Consider the following 17,922-nt stretch of genomic DNA (forward strand, 5'->3'; position numbering starts at 1 on the left):
GATTTCTTGACATTTCACCAGCAACTGTGTCTGGCTTCATCAGAACAAAACACATAAGAAAATGAGCAGGGTTTGACTGGGTCCTTGTTTTTAATAGCCAGGTGTCATGACTTCTGATTGGCCTTTGGCTGAGCTAGTTTCTGATTGGTGCAGGTTGGTGTCCCTGCTTAGTTGCCTAGCAGATCACTTTGCCTCTGAAGATACCACAGTTGCTGGCAAAACATCATGAAACCTGTTCTCTAGACCGCAATCATTAAACTCTGAAAACCAACCCTAGTGCAGTTGTACTCTACTATAATCATAAACTAGATAATTTAAAAAAACAGAGACCACTTTATTTTGAATTTACTTTGATCAAGGTGTTTTATTGCATCTCAGAGGGTATACATGCATTGGGTTTTCCTCAAACCAAAATACAAAGCAAATCCATTTGAAATTCTCTCTCTAACTCTCTGTCGTTACAGGGTATGTTATCCCCACAATATACAACCACTTTTTAAAAATGGTACCACATGTTGATTAAATATTAATTTGAAAGACTTAGATGAACATCTTTCCAACCTAATATGCTTTAACAAAGAGCTGCCAAGCCACTTGTAACACTGATCAACAGTGACCTTATTAAGAAGTCAAAAATCTTAAGCTAAGCCATCAGCACACACAGTATGAGAGAACAAACTAAAACGATAAAAGAACACTTTTGTTTACGGTAAAGGGTATAATTCAGGTTCAGTGTGACCTCTAATCACAAACAGTACAGAAAACATATAGTGCTGTATGGGGATGAAAAACACTAATCTAAGATATGTACAGAGAAGAACAAAACTGACAGCTGTACATAAAAACAAAAGGGGAAAAAAATTCATGATTTGCCCCTGGAAACAGTGAGCAGCCAAAGTAGCCTGACAAACCTAAAGGAGTTTGCTTTTGTTATGTTTGATTTTTCTGAACTATATGGCAAGAAACTTACCCTTTACTTGTTTTCAGTGCATTTTAAATAACAATGATAAATATGATGGTTTTTAAATGAAAATAAAAGACAAATGTTTTTTAAAGCAATCTGATAAAACATTTTTACGTGGGGGATTTTTTTAACAACCTTTGTCAAGTAACTTGATAGATTATTAATATGAATTTCATTCATATCAGCAGATAGAATGTCAGGAAATTAAAAAGTACCCCACAACAAATTTGATAATAATCCTGCTTTGGAAAAAAAAAATCACATTCCACACACTTTTTTTAAAAAAAAGGATTGACAGTGTTCTTCTTGCTACCTGATATAACCACAATATTGTTTTGTATAACAGATACGCAAAGGAAACTGGATTTGAAGAGAAAATTTAGAGGGTTGCCAAGGTTATTTACATTAAGACCTCCAGAAACACAGACACATCGCTCCAAATGGCTCACCACACAACAGCTGCATAATCTGTTCCTAATGGATTGGTTCAGAAAAGCACTAAGAAGGCATCAGAAACATACATCCATTGTTTAAGTTGAGAAACACATAAATTATAACCCAAGTACACAAACAGAGAGAGAGAGAGAGAAGGAATAACAACTAAAAGAGTACACATTCCTATGATCACTTTCACAGCTGTGCTACACGTTTTGGAAGTAGGAGAGAAGTCTGAGTAAGCACTGGGTTTGGTACTGGTGGCTCACTTGGAAATTCTGAGCAATAAAATTCTTGTTTGCAGATTCCAAATTTGCATCTTCACTTATCCTTTCACAAAACTACAGTCACGAAAAGAGGGGGAAAGAAGCGTTACAAAGTTTAAGGGACAGGCATTCAAATTCAGTTTCATAATCTGATTTATATGCCAGATGACAGATGATATAACCTTCCTTTTCCTCAGCTGTGTCATGCTCTTTTTCCCCCCCTAAGATGCAAAATAATTGGAAACACATTTTCTTCCACATCTATTCCATAGAAATGAGTTTAATGTCATTTCTCTGTCTTTGGCACATATACATACACACAGAGAGTAACAGACCTGTAACATTTGATTCAAGATACTAATCTAGTGCTTAAATTCTACTCTTGAAATGGAGAAGTGGTCAGGAGAAATAGGGGTGTTTGACAGCAAGTAAGCGGCCTACATCTGCATTTTCTCTGTAAGAGGCAGGGAAGGGAAAGATACGGCTGCTTTTAAGGTTCATGGTTTTCACTGCCTAGTGCAAACGTTGTCACTTGCTCAGGATTTATAGGTGGCTCATAAGGAAGTCTTCTTCTCTCCACAATAATCGTTCTGCAAAGCAGAATGGGCTGACAAAAGAGATCTCCAAGTAGAACAGAATAGAATAGAATAACAGAGTTGGAAGGGACCTTGGAGGTCTTCTAGTCCAACCCCCTGCTTAGGCAGGAAACCCTACACTACTTCAGACAAATGGTTATCCAATCTCTTCTTAAAAACTTCCAGTGTTGGAGCATTCACAACTTCTGGAGGCAAGTTGTTCCACTGATTAATTGTTCTAACTGTCAGGAAATTTCTCCTTAGTTCTAAGTTGCTTCTCTCCTTGATTAGTTTCCACCCATTGCTTCTTGTCATACCCTCAGGTGCTTTGGAGAATAGTTTGACTCCCTCTTCTTTGTGGCAGCCCCTCAGATATCGGAAAACTGCAGTGGTGGGTTACTCCCGGTAGTAAAAATTTGTAGTAGTTTGGAGAACCGGTAATAACATTGGCTGGCTACGCCCCCGAACCGGTCCCCGGCCTGGTCGCCGCTCACTTACCCCGCCCACCTCATCAGAGGCTTTTTTTTTTTTTTTTACTTTTAAAAGCATTTTTTCTACAACCTCTTTGGCCGAAAAAATGCTTTTAAAAGTAAAAAAAAAAGTGCGGCTCAGCTGGGATCGTCAGAGGCTTCTGAAAGCATTTTTTCTGCAACCTCTTCAGCCAAAGAGGCTGTAGAAAAAAAATGCCTTTAAAAGCCTCTGGCGATCCTAGTTGAGTTGCCTGATCATCAGAGGCTCCTAAAAGCATTTTTTTCTGCAACCTGTTCGGCTGAAGAGGTTGTAGGGAAAAAAAATGCCTTTAAAAGCCTCTGGCAATCCCAGCTGAGTTGCTTCATCGTCAGAGACTTTTAAAAGCATTTTCTTCTACAACCTCTTAAGGTTGTAGAAAAAATACTTTTAAAAGTTAAAAAAAAAGTTGGCCACGCCCACCCAGTCGCATTACCCAAGCCACGCCCACAAAATAAGCCACACCCACAGAACCAGTAGTAAAAAAATTTAGAACCCACCCCTGGAACACTGCTATCATGTCTCCCCTAGTCCTTCTTTTCATTAAGCTAGATATACCCAATTCCTGCAACCATTTTTCATATGTTTTAGCCTCCAGTCCCCTAATCACCTTTGTTGGAAGTGAGCTTCCATGACTGAGTGTGAACATGAACCTGGGTGTTTTCTGTCCTAGTTCAAACCTTCAACCACTACATCATGTGAGCTGTTTGTTCAGCAAGCTCAGTACTGAATGAACACCATTCAAATAAAAATAAATTCTTAGCATCCCCTGTGAAATATAAAGGAGAATACAAGCTTGAATATATTCGAGGGAAGGATGGAAGAAGAAACCCATACCTTAAATAGCTCATAAGAAATCTTTGATGTTAAGATCTGCTAATGGGTCCTTTGATGGAGGCTTCTTGGGACTCCGGGTGGCAGGTGTTGGACTTGGAGAAACCTTAATAGTTTTCCATTATTTCAGAAGGATAAGGGCACAAAAGAGGGGAAAGAAATACAATTACAAGTATTACGATCCATCTCTAACCAAAATTTATATGCACTTCACAAATATGGGCTTTTGCTATGTCCCACTGAATGAATACGAGAACTACTGTGATGTTCCGTTTTTAAATTAATAAATAAAAACTGAAATAAAATCGCTTTATCATGTATTGTCTCTCTTTGAGGGAGGTGAGAGGTTTAGAAGTATGAAATATAAATAAATAAATTTGAACATTCACTGGGAGCAGGAATCATTTTTGGACCAGTGGCACACTTTTAATAGTTAAAGCAGCTTAAGACGTAGTATTCTAAAAAAATAAGTGTATTAAAAATTAAAAACTAAACAATTACACAAAATACACATTGTAACTTTGAAAAGTCTTGATAGCATGAACTGAAAACAATAACATGTCACACTAGACTGCCTTCCAGAAATAAAAAGGAAATAACATTGGTCTATATGACTTAACAAAAAAAAAAGGTGGGAGGGAAAATTCTGTTTTCTCCAAAACCAGGCAAGTTCTCACTTGTGCACCAGGTCCTGCAGCTGCTCCAAATGGTGGCCTCATCATTGGTTGTCCATAGATAAGAGGCTGCTGTGGCATCATTCCAACGCCAGCTCCAGGAGGCTGCTGGAAAAGATGTGAGAACAAATAATGTCTAAGAGATGCCATTTTATCAAGAAATCTCTTGATAAAATAGGCGTGTTCCATTGGGGTATGTCAGTGTGCGCGCACATATTTTAGGTGGCTTTTCAGATGTGAACCCATTTCTACCTACATGCATCTCAGAGTAGAGTACATTAACTTAAGATGTCAGCTAGAAATTCCAGCAACTGAACTGTGAACATTGCATCAGAAGAATACATTATTCAGTACACAATACATTGTATGCATTTTTTTTCCAGAAAGAGATAGCATATAATGCACATTTTTCCTGAAAAAAAGAAGCATATATTTTGGCCACAATGTTCAGAAGGTAAGTTTCAGGATGTAGATCCTCAAAATGCAGTTGGGGAAAAGAGGACTATTTTCCAGGAAGAACTACAGTGGTATCTCCACTGTAGTTGCAGTGGTAGTTATTCAAATTGTATTTTGCCAGATAAGATTACTGAGATTTTTAAAGACCACTTGGAGAAGTGGAAAGTAGTACTTTCCCCCTCCTATCATTCTTTGAGTCAATCCTTACCATCCCAAATCCTGATCCAGTTTGTGGAGAGGCAGCACCTGATGTAGGAGGGCCAGCACCTGCTGGAGGCACAGATCCTGTCTAGAGATTGGAGTAATAGAAATAAATCACTAACTGGTTAAATTTTATACATATAAAAACAGTTTAAAAGCCCTCCTATATTTAATTGTCAAATGTCACAATTTTCAGCACTTATGAAAGAACTCTAGACTGCCAACATTAAGGCGATATCAAATCAGTTAATTGCAGTCATTGTATCCTGCTGTAAATACTTCATTTAATAAATTATGTGTTGCATACAAAAATGTTGAAAACGACAAACACAGGAAGTTGTTTTTTTAATGAAATCAAACTGTTTCCAATGCCTTTTATGTGGAGCTACATTTGAACAATGTCCTGAAGATGTACCTGGGGTTGCAAAATGTGGCAAAAAGGCAGCTATTCAGCAGAGGGTAAAATGACTGTACTTTTTCCTTATAAATGAAGAGAATAAAATATCTAAAAGAAATATTCTTGCCTCTCTGTTTCATTGCACAGAAAGAAAAAATGCCTGGAAATACCTATAAAGCAGGAAATAACTTGATCTACAGATGCAAGGGTTATTTGCAAATTAGTAACTCAAGTTTAGGTTGACTGTAAAAATAAAGACATTTTGCATTAGTTTGGTAGTAGCCAGGTCTCTCAGTTAGTACAACTTCATAACAAAAGGCTACTTACATAAAAAACAATCGCCCAACCTTTCTGGTAGAAAAAAAAACTTGCATTTAGTGTATTGCTTTCCTTACCTGGAAAGATCATTACACTGTACAATATTTAATATTTTACAGTCTTTTCTTAAAATGTTTCCTATTGCAATTTCACGATTGCATTATTATTACTAGCTTGTAAGAAAAACATAACTGAAAATAAATGCTTAACCAAAACTATATGAAAACTGAAAAACAAACTCAAAACATATTATCATTTGAGAAACGATGAAGTGTTCCACTGCTAGAAGAGTAAGATAACAATGCAACATATAACAATAATAGGATGGGACTCCCATTTCCTTAAAAACATATCAAAACTACAGTTTTGGAATAGACAAATGATGCTGATAATTTCAGAGGCCAAAACTTTAGTATCTGGCTGTAGTTTGATATACTAACTCTGTTCCAATAGTTTAGCAGTCATGTTCACATGGAATTTTGTACATCTATGAAACGTGCAGTTATCTCCACATACCAAGGGGCTACTCGGAGGAACTCCAGTCGACCATGTTGCAGGTGCTACTTTTGGTTGCCAGTTGGCTCCTCCTGTTAACTTCTTCTCTCCTGCATTCCACTGAATGTCTCCCCTAAGATTTAGAATGATTTAGAATACGAGTGCTAACTTATTACCAGACAGAGCTGCAACCATAGCAAAGTTCTGGGCTGGAATCTTGCTGGCATAATTACAAAAGGCAATCTGTAAAGTGTTTGAATGGCAAGCACAAAAGAGAATTTGATACCCATTAACTGCACTCCACAATACAGAAGAAACTGCATCAACCACTGACTAGGTGGTTCCGCCCCAGGCGCCTGATGGATCCTGATAGCTTCCAAATGGAGCTTGGGCCATTCCCTGAGACTCTGGTTCACGACTCGATGGAAGACCGAGGTGGCCGCCTGGGACAGGGCAGCCGCTGGTGCTTTAGATCGGGTCGTGCCTTTGCGGCCTCTGACCCGGTGCCGAATCGGCCCAGCTCCTTGGTTCTCTGAGGAGCTGAGGGAGATGAAGCGCCGGAAAAGACGCCTAGAGAGTAGTTGGAGAGCTAGTCGTTCTGGATCTGACCGAGCACTAGTGAGGTCTTATATCAAGAGCTACTTAGTGGCGATAAAAGCGGCGAAGTGTAACTACTTCTCCGCTCTTATCGCATCGGCAGATAATCGCCCAGCCGCCTTGTTTAGGGTGACCCGCTCCCTTCTCCACCTGGGAGCGCGGGAAGACCCCTTGCAAGGGCGTGCTGAGGATTTTGCGTATTATCTGCACGATAAAATCGCTCAGATTCGGGACGGCTTGGACTCCGACTGGGTGGGTTCAGGCGATGTGTCTGAGGCGGGTCTTGAGAATGTTATCTGGGAGGAGTTCGATCCTGTGACTCTCGAGGACGTGGACAGGATGCTGGGGAGATTGAACGCAACCACATGTTGATTGGACCCGTGTCCCTCCTGGCTGGTGCTGGCTACCCGGGAGGTTACACGAGGCTGGCTCCAGAGGATTATTAACGCTTCTTTGAGTGAGGGTGTCTTACCTCCTGCCTTGAAAGAGGCGGTGGTGAGGCCCCTCCTCAAGAAGCCCTCTCTGGATCCGGCTGTTTTGGCAAACTACTGTCCTGTCTCCAACCTTCGCTTTGTGGCAAAGGTTGTTGAGAGTGTGGTTGCGTGACAGCTCCCACAGTACCTGGATGAAACTGTCTATCTGGATCCGTTCCAGTCCGGCTTCAGGCCTGGGTACAGCACGGAAACGGCATTGGTCGTGTTGGTTGATGATCTCTGGAGGGCTTGGGACAGGGGATGTTCCTCTGTTCTGGTCCTATTAGATCTCTCAGCAGCTTTTGATACCATCGACCATGGTATCATGCTGCGCCTGCTGAAGGGGTTGGGAGTGGGAGGCACCGTCCTACGGTGGTTCTCCTCTTATCTCTCCGACCGGTCGCAGTCCGTGTTGGCTGGGGGGCAGAGGTCGACCTCGAGGCACCTTGTTTGTGGAGTGCCGCAAGGGTCGGTCCTCTTGCCTCTCCTGTTCAACATTTATGTGAAGCCGCTGGGTGAGCTCATCCGTGGATTTGGGGTGCGGTGCCATCTGTACGCTGATGATACTCAGCTGTACATCTCCACCCCAGACCACCCTAATGATGCCCTTGAAGTGATGTCCCGGTGCCTGGAGGCTGTGCGGGTCTGGATGGGGAGGAACAGGCTTCGACTCAACCCTTCCAAGACCGAGTGGCTGTGGCTGCTGGCGTCCAGATATAGCCAGCTGGTGCCATCGCTGGCTATTGGGGGCGAGTCATTGGCCCCCACGGAGAGGGCTCGTAACTTGGGCATCCTCCTGGATGCACGGCTGTCTTTAGAAGAGCATATGACGGTCGTGGCCAGGAGGCTTTCTATCAGGTTCGCCTGATACGCCAGTTGCATCCCTTTCTGGATCGGGACTCCCTATGCAGGGTCACTCATGCCCTCGTCACCTCTCGCCTGGACTACTGCAATGCTCTCTACATGGGGCTCCCCTTGAGGAGCACCTGGAGGATCCAGCTGGTCCAGAATGCGGCCGCGCGGGTAATTATGGGGGCGACATGGCGCTCCCATGTAACACCTTTCCTGCGCGAGCTGCACTGGCTTCCGGTGGTCTTCCGGGTGCGCTTCAAGATATTGGTTCTCATCTTTAAAGCACTCCATGGCTTAGGGCCCGGTTATTTACGAGACCATCTCCTGCCACCGATAACCTCCCACCGGCCAATTCGTTCCCACAGAGAGGGTCTCCTCAGGGTGCCGTCGGTCAAGCAATGTTGACTGACGACCCCCAGGGGGAGAGCCTTCTCTGTGGGGGAACCCGCCCTCTGGAATGAGCTACCCCCAGGAATACGACTGATCCCGGACCTCCGGACCTTCCGTCGAGCTTTGAAGACTTTCCTATTTCAGCAAGCTGGGCTGGCTTAAAATTTTAATGGGTTATTTTAAGGGTAAAGGGTTTTAAAATTTTGGGAAGCCAATTCAATTTAATTCTGTTTTAAATTATTTTAAATTCTATATTGTATATATTTTAATTTTGGCTGTTCACTGCCCTGAGTCCTTTGGGAGAAGGGCGGCATACAAATTTAATAAACATTAACATTAACATCATGCATCTGGATTAACAGTACTTACTGTATATAGAGGCACTGCTGTACCTCTTCCTATTTATTCAGGAATAAAGATATGGACTTAGGACTAGACGTTTAATGACCATTTGAAGTAATGAAGGCCTTAGAAAGGGTGCCTTTACAGCCCATAAAGTACTTTTGGCTGTTGTAAAATGTCAGGCCACCATCCTTGCAGTTACCTGATCACAATCTGGGTGCTTGGCAACTTCTTTGCACTTACGACCAGTTGCCAAGACACCCACAATCATGTGTTCACCATTTGCATTTCTTCTCTGCTGGCTTTCCCAGAAAGTCATTGGGGAAGCCAATAGGGAAGGGTGCAGGTTGCTGCTGCCTGCCAAGAGGATTCTCTCTTGCCTCAGGGGACTGGCTAAAAGAGCTTCCTCCCAAGGAGAACTGAACTGCTTCAGTGAGGTGAAGAAATGGAACTCAGATCCTGATGGTTTGACCTTCGTTTCGGTACCTCATGGAAGGAGTTCCCTTGGGCACATGAAGATGACATCTGCAGGGTGCAGAAATGTAGCTCAGATTCTGATGATTTGAAGTCCATTTCTGCACCCCAGCAAAAGAGTTCCCTGATGTGTGCTGAGGAGAGGTTAGAACCTCCTTAGGGTACAGAATTGGAGTTCAGATCCTGAAGATTTGAGTTCCATTCTGCATCCTGCTGAAGGAATTCCCTTCCATGCACACAGAGGAGCTGACATCCTTTGACATGAAGGCTTTTCAGGCAGAACGTAGAAAAGAGAGGGAGCCGAAATCCAAGCAGGGAACAGAGAGGCAGTGCGATAAGGTGAGCACGGGGTGTCTCAAATGGATGGGAGAGGACTTGAAAGGCCAGTGCAGGCCAAGCATAAGCGTCTCTCCATGAGGAGCTGAAAATCCTGCTGGGATTTCAACAGGGAAGATTTTCAGCTGCTGAGTGGAACCTCTTAGGGTCTCCCCCTCCCCCCCAACATGCCTGCCAAATTGGACTCTGTCCAGTTAACAACCTGTGTGATTGTTTGATGGCCACAACCAGGAGTGCTGGGACTGTGGTCATTGAGTGAAGCACCTCGCGTAATAACGGCTTTGCTTAATGATCCAAATTCCAGGCTTAATTGTGGTCGCAAGTTGAGGATATTTGTAATTTACACTTGGTTTTTAGGAAAGTGAAGAATTTGTGGTGATTACTGATATTACATTAGGTTGTAAGAATCTGATATTTTGGATTGTAAAAAAATTAACATTTTAACTGTTTTGCAAAATCATTCTACCTTTTGCAATATTAGACGTATAATAATGATTAACCAACAACAAAAGGCTATATATGGACTATATAAAAATACAGTATTATGCTAGAAAGTACAGAAGGGAAATACACAACTATCTGGGACTTTGAATTAACCAGCTACTTACTTCTTTGTTGTGGTACCAGAAATTCCAAGATCTGCAAAAGAAACCAGGAATTTAAAAGATTGTTTCATCTGATAGTAGATGTCAAGAGATAACATATTTGTCCATCAAATCACAGGCAACTCAGGTTTAGCTGACTTAAGCAGCATTTAACCAGTTATCTAAAAGTCACAATAAACTATATGATGATATAATTATATTTTACGGTATATATAATTACATTATATCTCTGAAAACTTTCTTATACCATACAGTCACTGATGTCAAAACTCTTCCTGATCTAGACCTCAACTTACATGATTACTTTACTTGGTTACACTTTCTTGATTAGTTTCCTAACTATAAATATATAGGACATAATAAGCTAAGTTTAAGGAAATGTTAATTGTTCATCCATAACAATCGGTACTTTTATATTTTCCACTTTAAAAGCTACTCCTAGAACTGTATGTTTTGTTAAAGAACGTCCATTAAATGGACTGAGCAATATGAAAACATGATGCACCTTGGTCTCAAAAGTTCAGGATGAGAAAAGGAACTTTCTATAACAACCTAAATTGTAATACAACTGCACTGTCCTCCCACATAAGGGAAAAAATACACCCTTCCAAACATAGCAACTGAACTCAGGAATAGCCAACTGGTGCAATGTGTAAAAGATCAACGGTCATAAAAAGAAAATCACTGTCAAACTTAACAGTTTCTCTGACTTACTTCCTACTAAGTTTGCAAGAGAGGAATCAAGATCACTTCCAATGGGTTTGGTTGCAGATGAAGCAGAAGCAGTGCCTATGCCTACACCGGACAAAGACTGACCAGTTTGCATGGTAGTGGGCATAAGAAGATCACCTAAGCCATCAAACACTGAAGATTTAAGAAAATCAATAGATTAGGAAAAATACTTTTTCAGGCAATTAAGTTTACACATAAACAGATGCTTAAATGGAGAATTCACAACCTTTTAAAAACATACAAAAATCACTACTGATCTTTGAACCATCACACAGATTTAATGCCAACGTAATGCCAACGGAAGGCAAGCATGCTTTTTGACCAACACATTGAAATAAATGAATTCCAAACATACTACAATAAGACAAAGCATTAGACAACACTAACTTTTTAAATTATGAAAACAGTCCATGTTGCTGTACTGCACACTCTATGTTTTTAACACTGATATATGGAAGAATTGATTCACATATTATTGTGTCCACAAATCTAATGAGAATGTTACCATTTTCTGGAACAGTAGAAAAAAAAAATCAGTTTGACATTACTTTCATCCAGTATGGCCCCTAAAATTAATTTAGGTTTTCATATTCCATTTCTGGGTTTTTCCTACAACACTTGAACCAGGGTTTTTAATATCTGATTCCAAAGAAATAATAATTTATTAGCCAATTAGTTATTTAAGACTTATATCAGGTTTGTCTGAAGTGGGAGTATTGTAGCTAATTATTATTTCCTGATTTACAGATTTGGAAGGGAATCATAATAAAGAATTGTCTCTTATGTAAGGATTATTTTTATTAAAATATTGACATAGCAAAGGAAGCTAGAAAGTAAAATACTACAACCTACTAATGAATGCTTTCTAGGAACAAGTTCAGGGAAAGAAAAAAATTGAACAAGTAGAGAGAAAGTAAAATAAAAGGCAAAGGTTTGGGGCAAGCATTGTTTTTGCTGGGAAATTCAAAAAAAATTCCAATGGGTGGGAAATCTTTTTCAGTGGAAAGAGCACTGACTATGTACTTTCAAGTTTGTGTCACTGTTAGCAACCACAGATTTTTCTCCAGGATGATCTGCCCCCGACTGGCCCTTTGGGTTTTGGAAAGGGCAAGATGATAGGAAATTCTTGTAAAATGGGGGGGGGGGGGGGGGGAGGCCATGGCATCCTGTGAACATACCTATATGGGCAGAAATAAAGCATCATCTCCTCCACCGGTCATTAGGAGAGGAAGAGATTACTAAATGGGGCATGTTTACAGTGAGAAATATTCTTCTTGGCTGTATTAATATTGCCATGGGACAAGGTGAGGGCCTTTCTCCTTACTTACTGTGGGTAAAGCCATTACTACTCTGCTGCTAATAGAAGCACCACAGTAATGTGTTATTTACCGTGCAATTCGTATCAGGCTGTCTGGGTTTGAGATGGATTTCACAAAAAAACCAATGATACTCTACACAAAACACAATTATGTCTTCCAATTTACCATCAAGATATATGGACAAATATGGATAAGATACAGGGTGGACATTAACTCCCAGAATTCACGAGCCAGGAAGAAATTGGCATTGAAGGTTCAAAAAAGAGCCGAGGTGGCGCAGTACTGCAGCTACTTCAGCTGACTGCTAGTTCAGCAGATCAGCGGATCAAATCTCACCAGGCTCAAGGTTGACTCAGCCTTCCATCCTTCCGAGGTGGGTAAAATGAGGACCCAGATTGTTGGGGGCAATATGCTATTTAGTATACTGTCTTTGGTGTAAGCCACCCAGAGTCCTCGGAGAGTGGGCGGCATAGAAATATGAGTAATAAATAAATAAATAAATAAATAAATAAATAAATAAATAACCATCATGTAATCATGGGGCACTTGTGGCTTTAAGTGCAAATGTGTCGCCAAGCACCCAGATCGTGATCACATGACTGCAAGGATACCGGAACAGTTGCTGACCAAATGGTCGTATGCCAAACAAAATACCAAAAAACAACCAATATCATCCCTCTGTCTCTAATGAAACAGAACTATGTAATCCAGGCCAACATTACATAGTCAGTAACACCAATTCATAACAGGTACAGTATGCATGCTAATGTTAGTAAGCAGAGTTGCACTATGCTGCGGCAAGCAGTAACTATAAAGCGAAGTACTACTAACTACTATTTGGCTTCTTTACTTCTTTCTGTTGCAGAACTCACCCAAAAAGCAAATTTGTAGCAAGGCCCCAGCATGGAAGTAGACAATGAAAGAGACACAAACAGAAACGACAGAGCAGTAATGAAAAGTCAAGCCTAGTGTCAAAGGACAAAATACCCTGGACCTCCTTTATTTTTAAATTCTGGTGCCATGCATGCTTGGGAAAGGCTCTGGAGAATGGCAGCACCACACAACCATATGCTGAGTGTACAGGAATAAGGTATCTGCAATTTCAGGAGTTTCCTTTAAATGGGCATGCATATAAAGCACATGCAGAAATACAGAATATATGCACTTCGGTTTGGTGTGTGCTGAAATCCTATTGAAGAGAACTGAGCAGAAGGAACTATTTTGCAAACTATATATTAAAAGTAGTATACTACATATTCAACTGTTTCTGACCGCTTTCATAAAAAAACAAACAAATACTTTGGACATCTGGGAGAATTACAGTAACATATTTTGGAGACGAAAGCTGCACAGAATAATCCTTTCACTCACCTGAGGGATCGAAGGAACTGCTAGCAGGGGAAGGAGAGGGGGCTGCTCCAAATGCTGCTTCAAAATTGGGCTGCAATATATTAGCCTGAGCTGGTGTGATGGGGGAAGGTGATGGAGATGGAGCAATAAAAGAACCTCCAAAGCCTTTTTAAAAAATTAAAGAGAAAAAAATTAATTATTAGCCTAATACTAAGGACTAATCCACAGGCCTGAAAAACATTATAACTAACTTTGACAAACACAAAGTTCCTTTCCTCTTCCTGATGAGATTATTATTGTTGTTCCCACAGTGAAACTAAAAGGCACCAAGGATGAATGCAGAAAAGTATCGAGGGGGTTAGCAAAATTCTGCCTGAAAAGGTATAAAGCGTAGCAATGAGCAACAGTTGGGAAGTTAAATGTGGATTCACGCCAGATAAGGATTTTGCCCTGCAGAATTCTGCTCTTCTACACATCACTGAAAAACAAATCAATAGGAAACTTTTATTTAAAGAAAACATGTTTTGTGTGAAAGTGTTGATTCCTTAAATAAACAGTATACAACAGAAGTATAGCATGCATAAGAATGAATGAAAAGGTTAGTGAACTGTTCAATAGAGAGTAAAGCCATGGATGTGTGATGTTCCCCTTGTTACATAATGTATTGTATATGTATACAAGTATCTAAGGAATGCCTGTGATTGGTCTAATGTTGTCAGGGACATGTACAGTAGTTTGGTAGGCAAATATGTTGCAAACCTAAATGATTTACAGCTAATATTAGATACTTATATAATACAATAAGGTAGCGGTCCCCAACCTTTACAACTTAGCAGCAAGTGGGGGGGGGGGAGAAGGCCCACAGCTTGTGCTAGTTGAGCTGCACACACATGTGCACTGGCCTGCTGCTCACACAATTTGAGCTGTGCAGGTATGCACCAGCCCACCACTCGTGCAAGTCGAGCTATGCAGGTGTGCGCCGACTCGCTGCTCACGCAAATCAAGCTGCATGGGTGCGAGCCAGCCTGCCGCTCAAGCAAGTCAAGCTGCTCGTGCGTGGGCCCACTGCTTGCTCGACCTGGTTCTGAATGTGCCACGGCCCAGGGGTTGGGAACCCTGCAATGAGGAGTGTGGACCTGAAAATGAATGTACTAATGTGAAGGCATTAGTGTTTGATAGGCAAAATGGAACGAATAATTGCAACTGATATATAAGTGGCAAAACATAAAGCAGACGTATGAATTGTTTATCTTAGTAAATATTTTCTAACCACAAGAAAATGGAGACATTTTGAAAAATAGAAAAGTAGTGGGTAACATGTATTTTAAAAAAATGAATGGGTGCAAAAAAAGTGAAAAGACTATCCATAAAAGTGCGCTTCTGCTAATTTTGTAAGGGTTGGGAATGCCAAGAGAAAACACTAATTGGAAATTGTTTACTTAGAAGTAAATGTGGTAAAACAAGAAGAGATAGGGCCAAGAATGGATGCTGAAAGAATATAGATTGAACACAAAGGCCAGGTAATGGAAAGGAGTACTTAAAAGCTTGGTGATACACAGAGATTGAATGAGTATCAAATTAAAAACATATAGGAACAGTGATTGTTGAAGAGTGGAAAACTGAGAATATTGTGATGGGCAGAGTTAATAAGATTTTCAGAAAAAGAAATGTAAGAAGTTATTTTACTCATCCCCCATCCCTTCTCTGAAGTTTACAAAATGTTGCCTTAATTTCACAGATTAGCACAGCTTTTTTAAAAAGTTAGATTTGTATCTGTGTAGGAGAAAGGTTGCAAGGTTACATTTATTCTTTAAAAATTAATCTTCAGGAAGACACAATAGACCAGCGATTAATGTCATTCTTTTCCCCTATGTGTTGTAAACAGTTGGCAGATTTGGCATAGATTAGAGTTCAGGGGTCTCCAAACTTGGCAACTTTAAGCTTTGCTGGCCGAGGAATTCTGGGAGTTGAAGAGCACAAGTCTTAAAGTTGCCAAGTTTGGAGACCCCTGGATTAGACCAACAACCCATTTTGACAACTGCTATTTCAGTTTGTATGAACTGCTTTTCCTTCCTGCTGTAAACTGCAGAAGGAATAATCTTGAGGAATAGGAAGAAGAGCTGCAACCAAGACAACACTGAGATAAAAGAAATCTGAGTCAGGCTAGAACTGTAATCTGAGTAAACATTTCAGGCAAGACCCTCCCTACTTCTCAGAAAAATAAAGGGAAAAAGGAAGCAAATTCAGACTCTCTGCACTCTTGTAATGAAAACAATATTAGCATGCATGACTTTAGTTTTCTAACTTAGTTTACCTAGGACTGATAGAACAGAAAACATTATACACATTAGCATGCACTATCAAGTTTTGACCATATCAAAGAAAAAAACTATGAAGCATATTTTCTGAACTGTGTATCTCAAATAAAATAAAAGGTTAATTAATTTGTAGCTGTTTATCAGAATGTATGCTTTCTAATAAACTTGTATCTGTTTTATATCTTTTCTTCTGGGTGTTCATTGAATATTCAAAGCAGTAACAACAATGAAAAAATTTATGGAGCTAGAAATGGAATTTCTTTTGAAGTCAGTGAATTTCCATTCTTTGTCCTGTTAAGGACCCTAGCTTCAGACATTCAGAAAAAGAAACAGAAAGCCATTCTGAACTAACGTAAGAAATACCCTGTTGTATAATTTAATTAGTTCATGAATTGAGATGGATGAAGAGGATTGAGAGGATCTTATTTAGCAGCAATTTATGCCTTCTTTCCTGACCATTCTTTCAAATCTAGTACACAGTTGTATACCATAAGAATCAGATTGCTACGAATTACATAACATTACTTAGTAGTGATTATCGACTAATAGTATAGACCAATGTGTAGATACATAGAATGGTATCATATAAATTCATAGGTATACAGGGGGAACACATGAGCTTCTCAATGTCTTAATTATGACTAAGGATATTTTCTGCAAGCAGCAGTGACTTATTTTACTTATAATGATCCTGTAAAGACAAATTAATATAGCTTCCTGGAGTGGTGGGTTTCACAGAATGTTTATAGTTTGGAAGTCTAGTAGCCTTAGTGAGGGTTCATTGGCTATTCTTTTTGTCACAGTACAGAAAAGATGCAGTAAAAGCATGCACACCCTTTATTAAAAAATACCACAATTATATTTCATTACCAGCTAATAGATCAGCAGAAGCAGAAGCACTAGAAGCAGTTGAAACTGCAGGTTGGGGCTCTGAAGGGCCACTTCCAAAAGGATCTATTGATTTTTTTCCATAAGGCGGCAATAAAAGATAATAGGGTTTAAAGATATTGTAAATATATAAACATGTAATATTTGGAGGAAGAATGCAACTATGAATATGACATAATTTTCAAGACCATAGAGCAGTGATGCCGAACCTTTTCAGCACCAAATGCCCAAACTGGAACGCATGCGCGCCTATGCGTGCACCAGCCAGCTGGTCTTTGGGTTTCTGGCACTCCGGCGCGCGCAAAAACCAGCTGGCCGGTGCACATGCCCACTCTGCGTGCCACCTCTGCCATGCATGCCATAGGTTCGCCATCATGGTCATAGAGGAATGATTAGTAAAATATATGAAACAATCTGAGGAATAGTTGTAGCTGAGTAGGAGAAGGAGTGGCAGTACCTGGGAGCGGAGACAAAACAAGAATCAGCCTGGAGTTTCTATGTTGACTAAGTCCATTTGTGGCTACATAGAGATTCCAGGCTGGTTCTTCTTTTGACTCCATCCCCAGGTTCTGCCACTCCTTGTCCTACAAGTTGTTCTAAAACCAGAAGAAACCAAATAAGGACCCAGACAGACTATTTTAGAAGTATGACAGTTGTACTGATGAGAAGTGATGGCAGTGCTAAGATTTTCCACAGGATGATGACCCCAAGAAAACTGCTGGCTTTCTAAGAGCATGTTCTCTTCCTCATTTCCCCAAACCATTTTGAAACTAGTTTTGCAACCCTATGCAGATCTATGCATAGAAACTTTAAGGGATACATGAGCCTGTAAGTATTTCCTGTCCAATGTCCAATAGAATTTTGTAGAAGGATATCATTCAATTCCTGTGCTGCTGCATAATATAGGTAGTATAGTATAGTATAGTATAGTATAGTATAGTATAGTATAGTATAGTATAGTATAGTATAGTATAGTATAGTATAATATAATATAATATAATATAATATAATATAATATAATATAATATAATATATCTCCCTTTCCCCATAAACCTTGCAGAAAATAAATAAAATGTATTGTCACTTCCCTAGTATCATTTCACATTTTCTTAAAATCTTGTATG

General features: G+C 40.2%; 1 protein-coding gene across 1 annotated transcript in view; it reads right to left on the minus strand.

Moving 5' to 3' along the window:
- Positions 1–344: 344 nt before the first annotated feature.
- Positions 345–17,922, minus strand: part of SNAP91 (synaptosome associated protein 91) — an 87,027-nt gene continuing 69,449 nt past the window's right edge. The window contains exons 22-30 of the mRNA XM_034408901.3: positions 16,781–16,864; positions 13,614–13,757; positions 10,906–11,055; positions 10,195–10,225; positions 6,144–6,255; positions 4,920–5,000; positions 4,259–4,363; positions 3,585–3,687; positions 345–1,740 (exon numbers count right to left, since the gene is read on the minus strand). Of these exons, the coding sequence (XP_034264792.2) occupies positions 3,595–3,687; positions 4,259–4,363; positions 4,920–5,000; positions 6,144–6,255; positions 10,195–10,225; positions 10,906–11,055; positions 13,614–13,757; positions 16,781–16,864 (800 nt within the window). The 3' untranslated portion in view covers positions 345–1,740; positions 3,585–3,594. The remainder of the gene's footprint in view (positions 1,741–3,584; positions 3,688–4,258; positions 4,364–4,919; positions 5,001–6,143; positions 6,256–10,194; positions 10,226–10,905; positions 11,056–13,613; positions 13,758–16,780; positions 16,865–17,922) is intronic.

This window comes from Pantherophis guttatus, chromosome 1, assembly GCF_059756535.1.
Source record: "Pantherophis guttatus breed Tessera chromosome 1, ASM5975653v1, whole genome shotgun sequence".
Taxonomy (NCBI): domain Eukaryota; kingdom Metazoa; phylum Chordata; class Lepidosauria; order Squamata; family Colubridae; genus Pantherophis; species Pantherophis guttatus.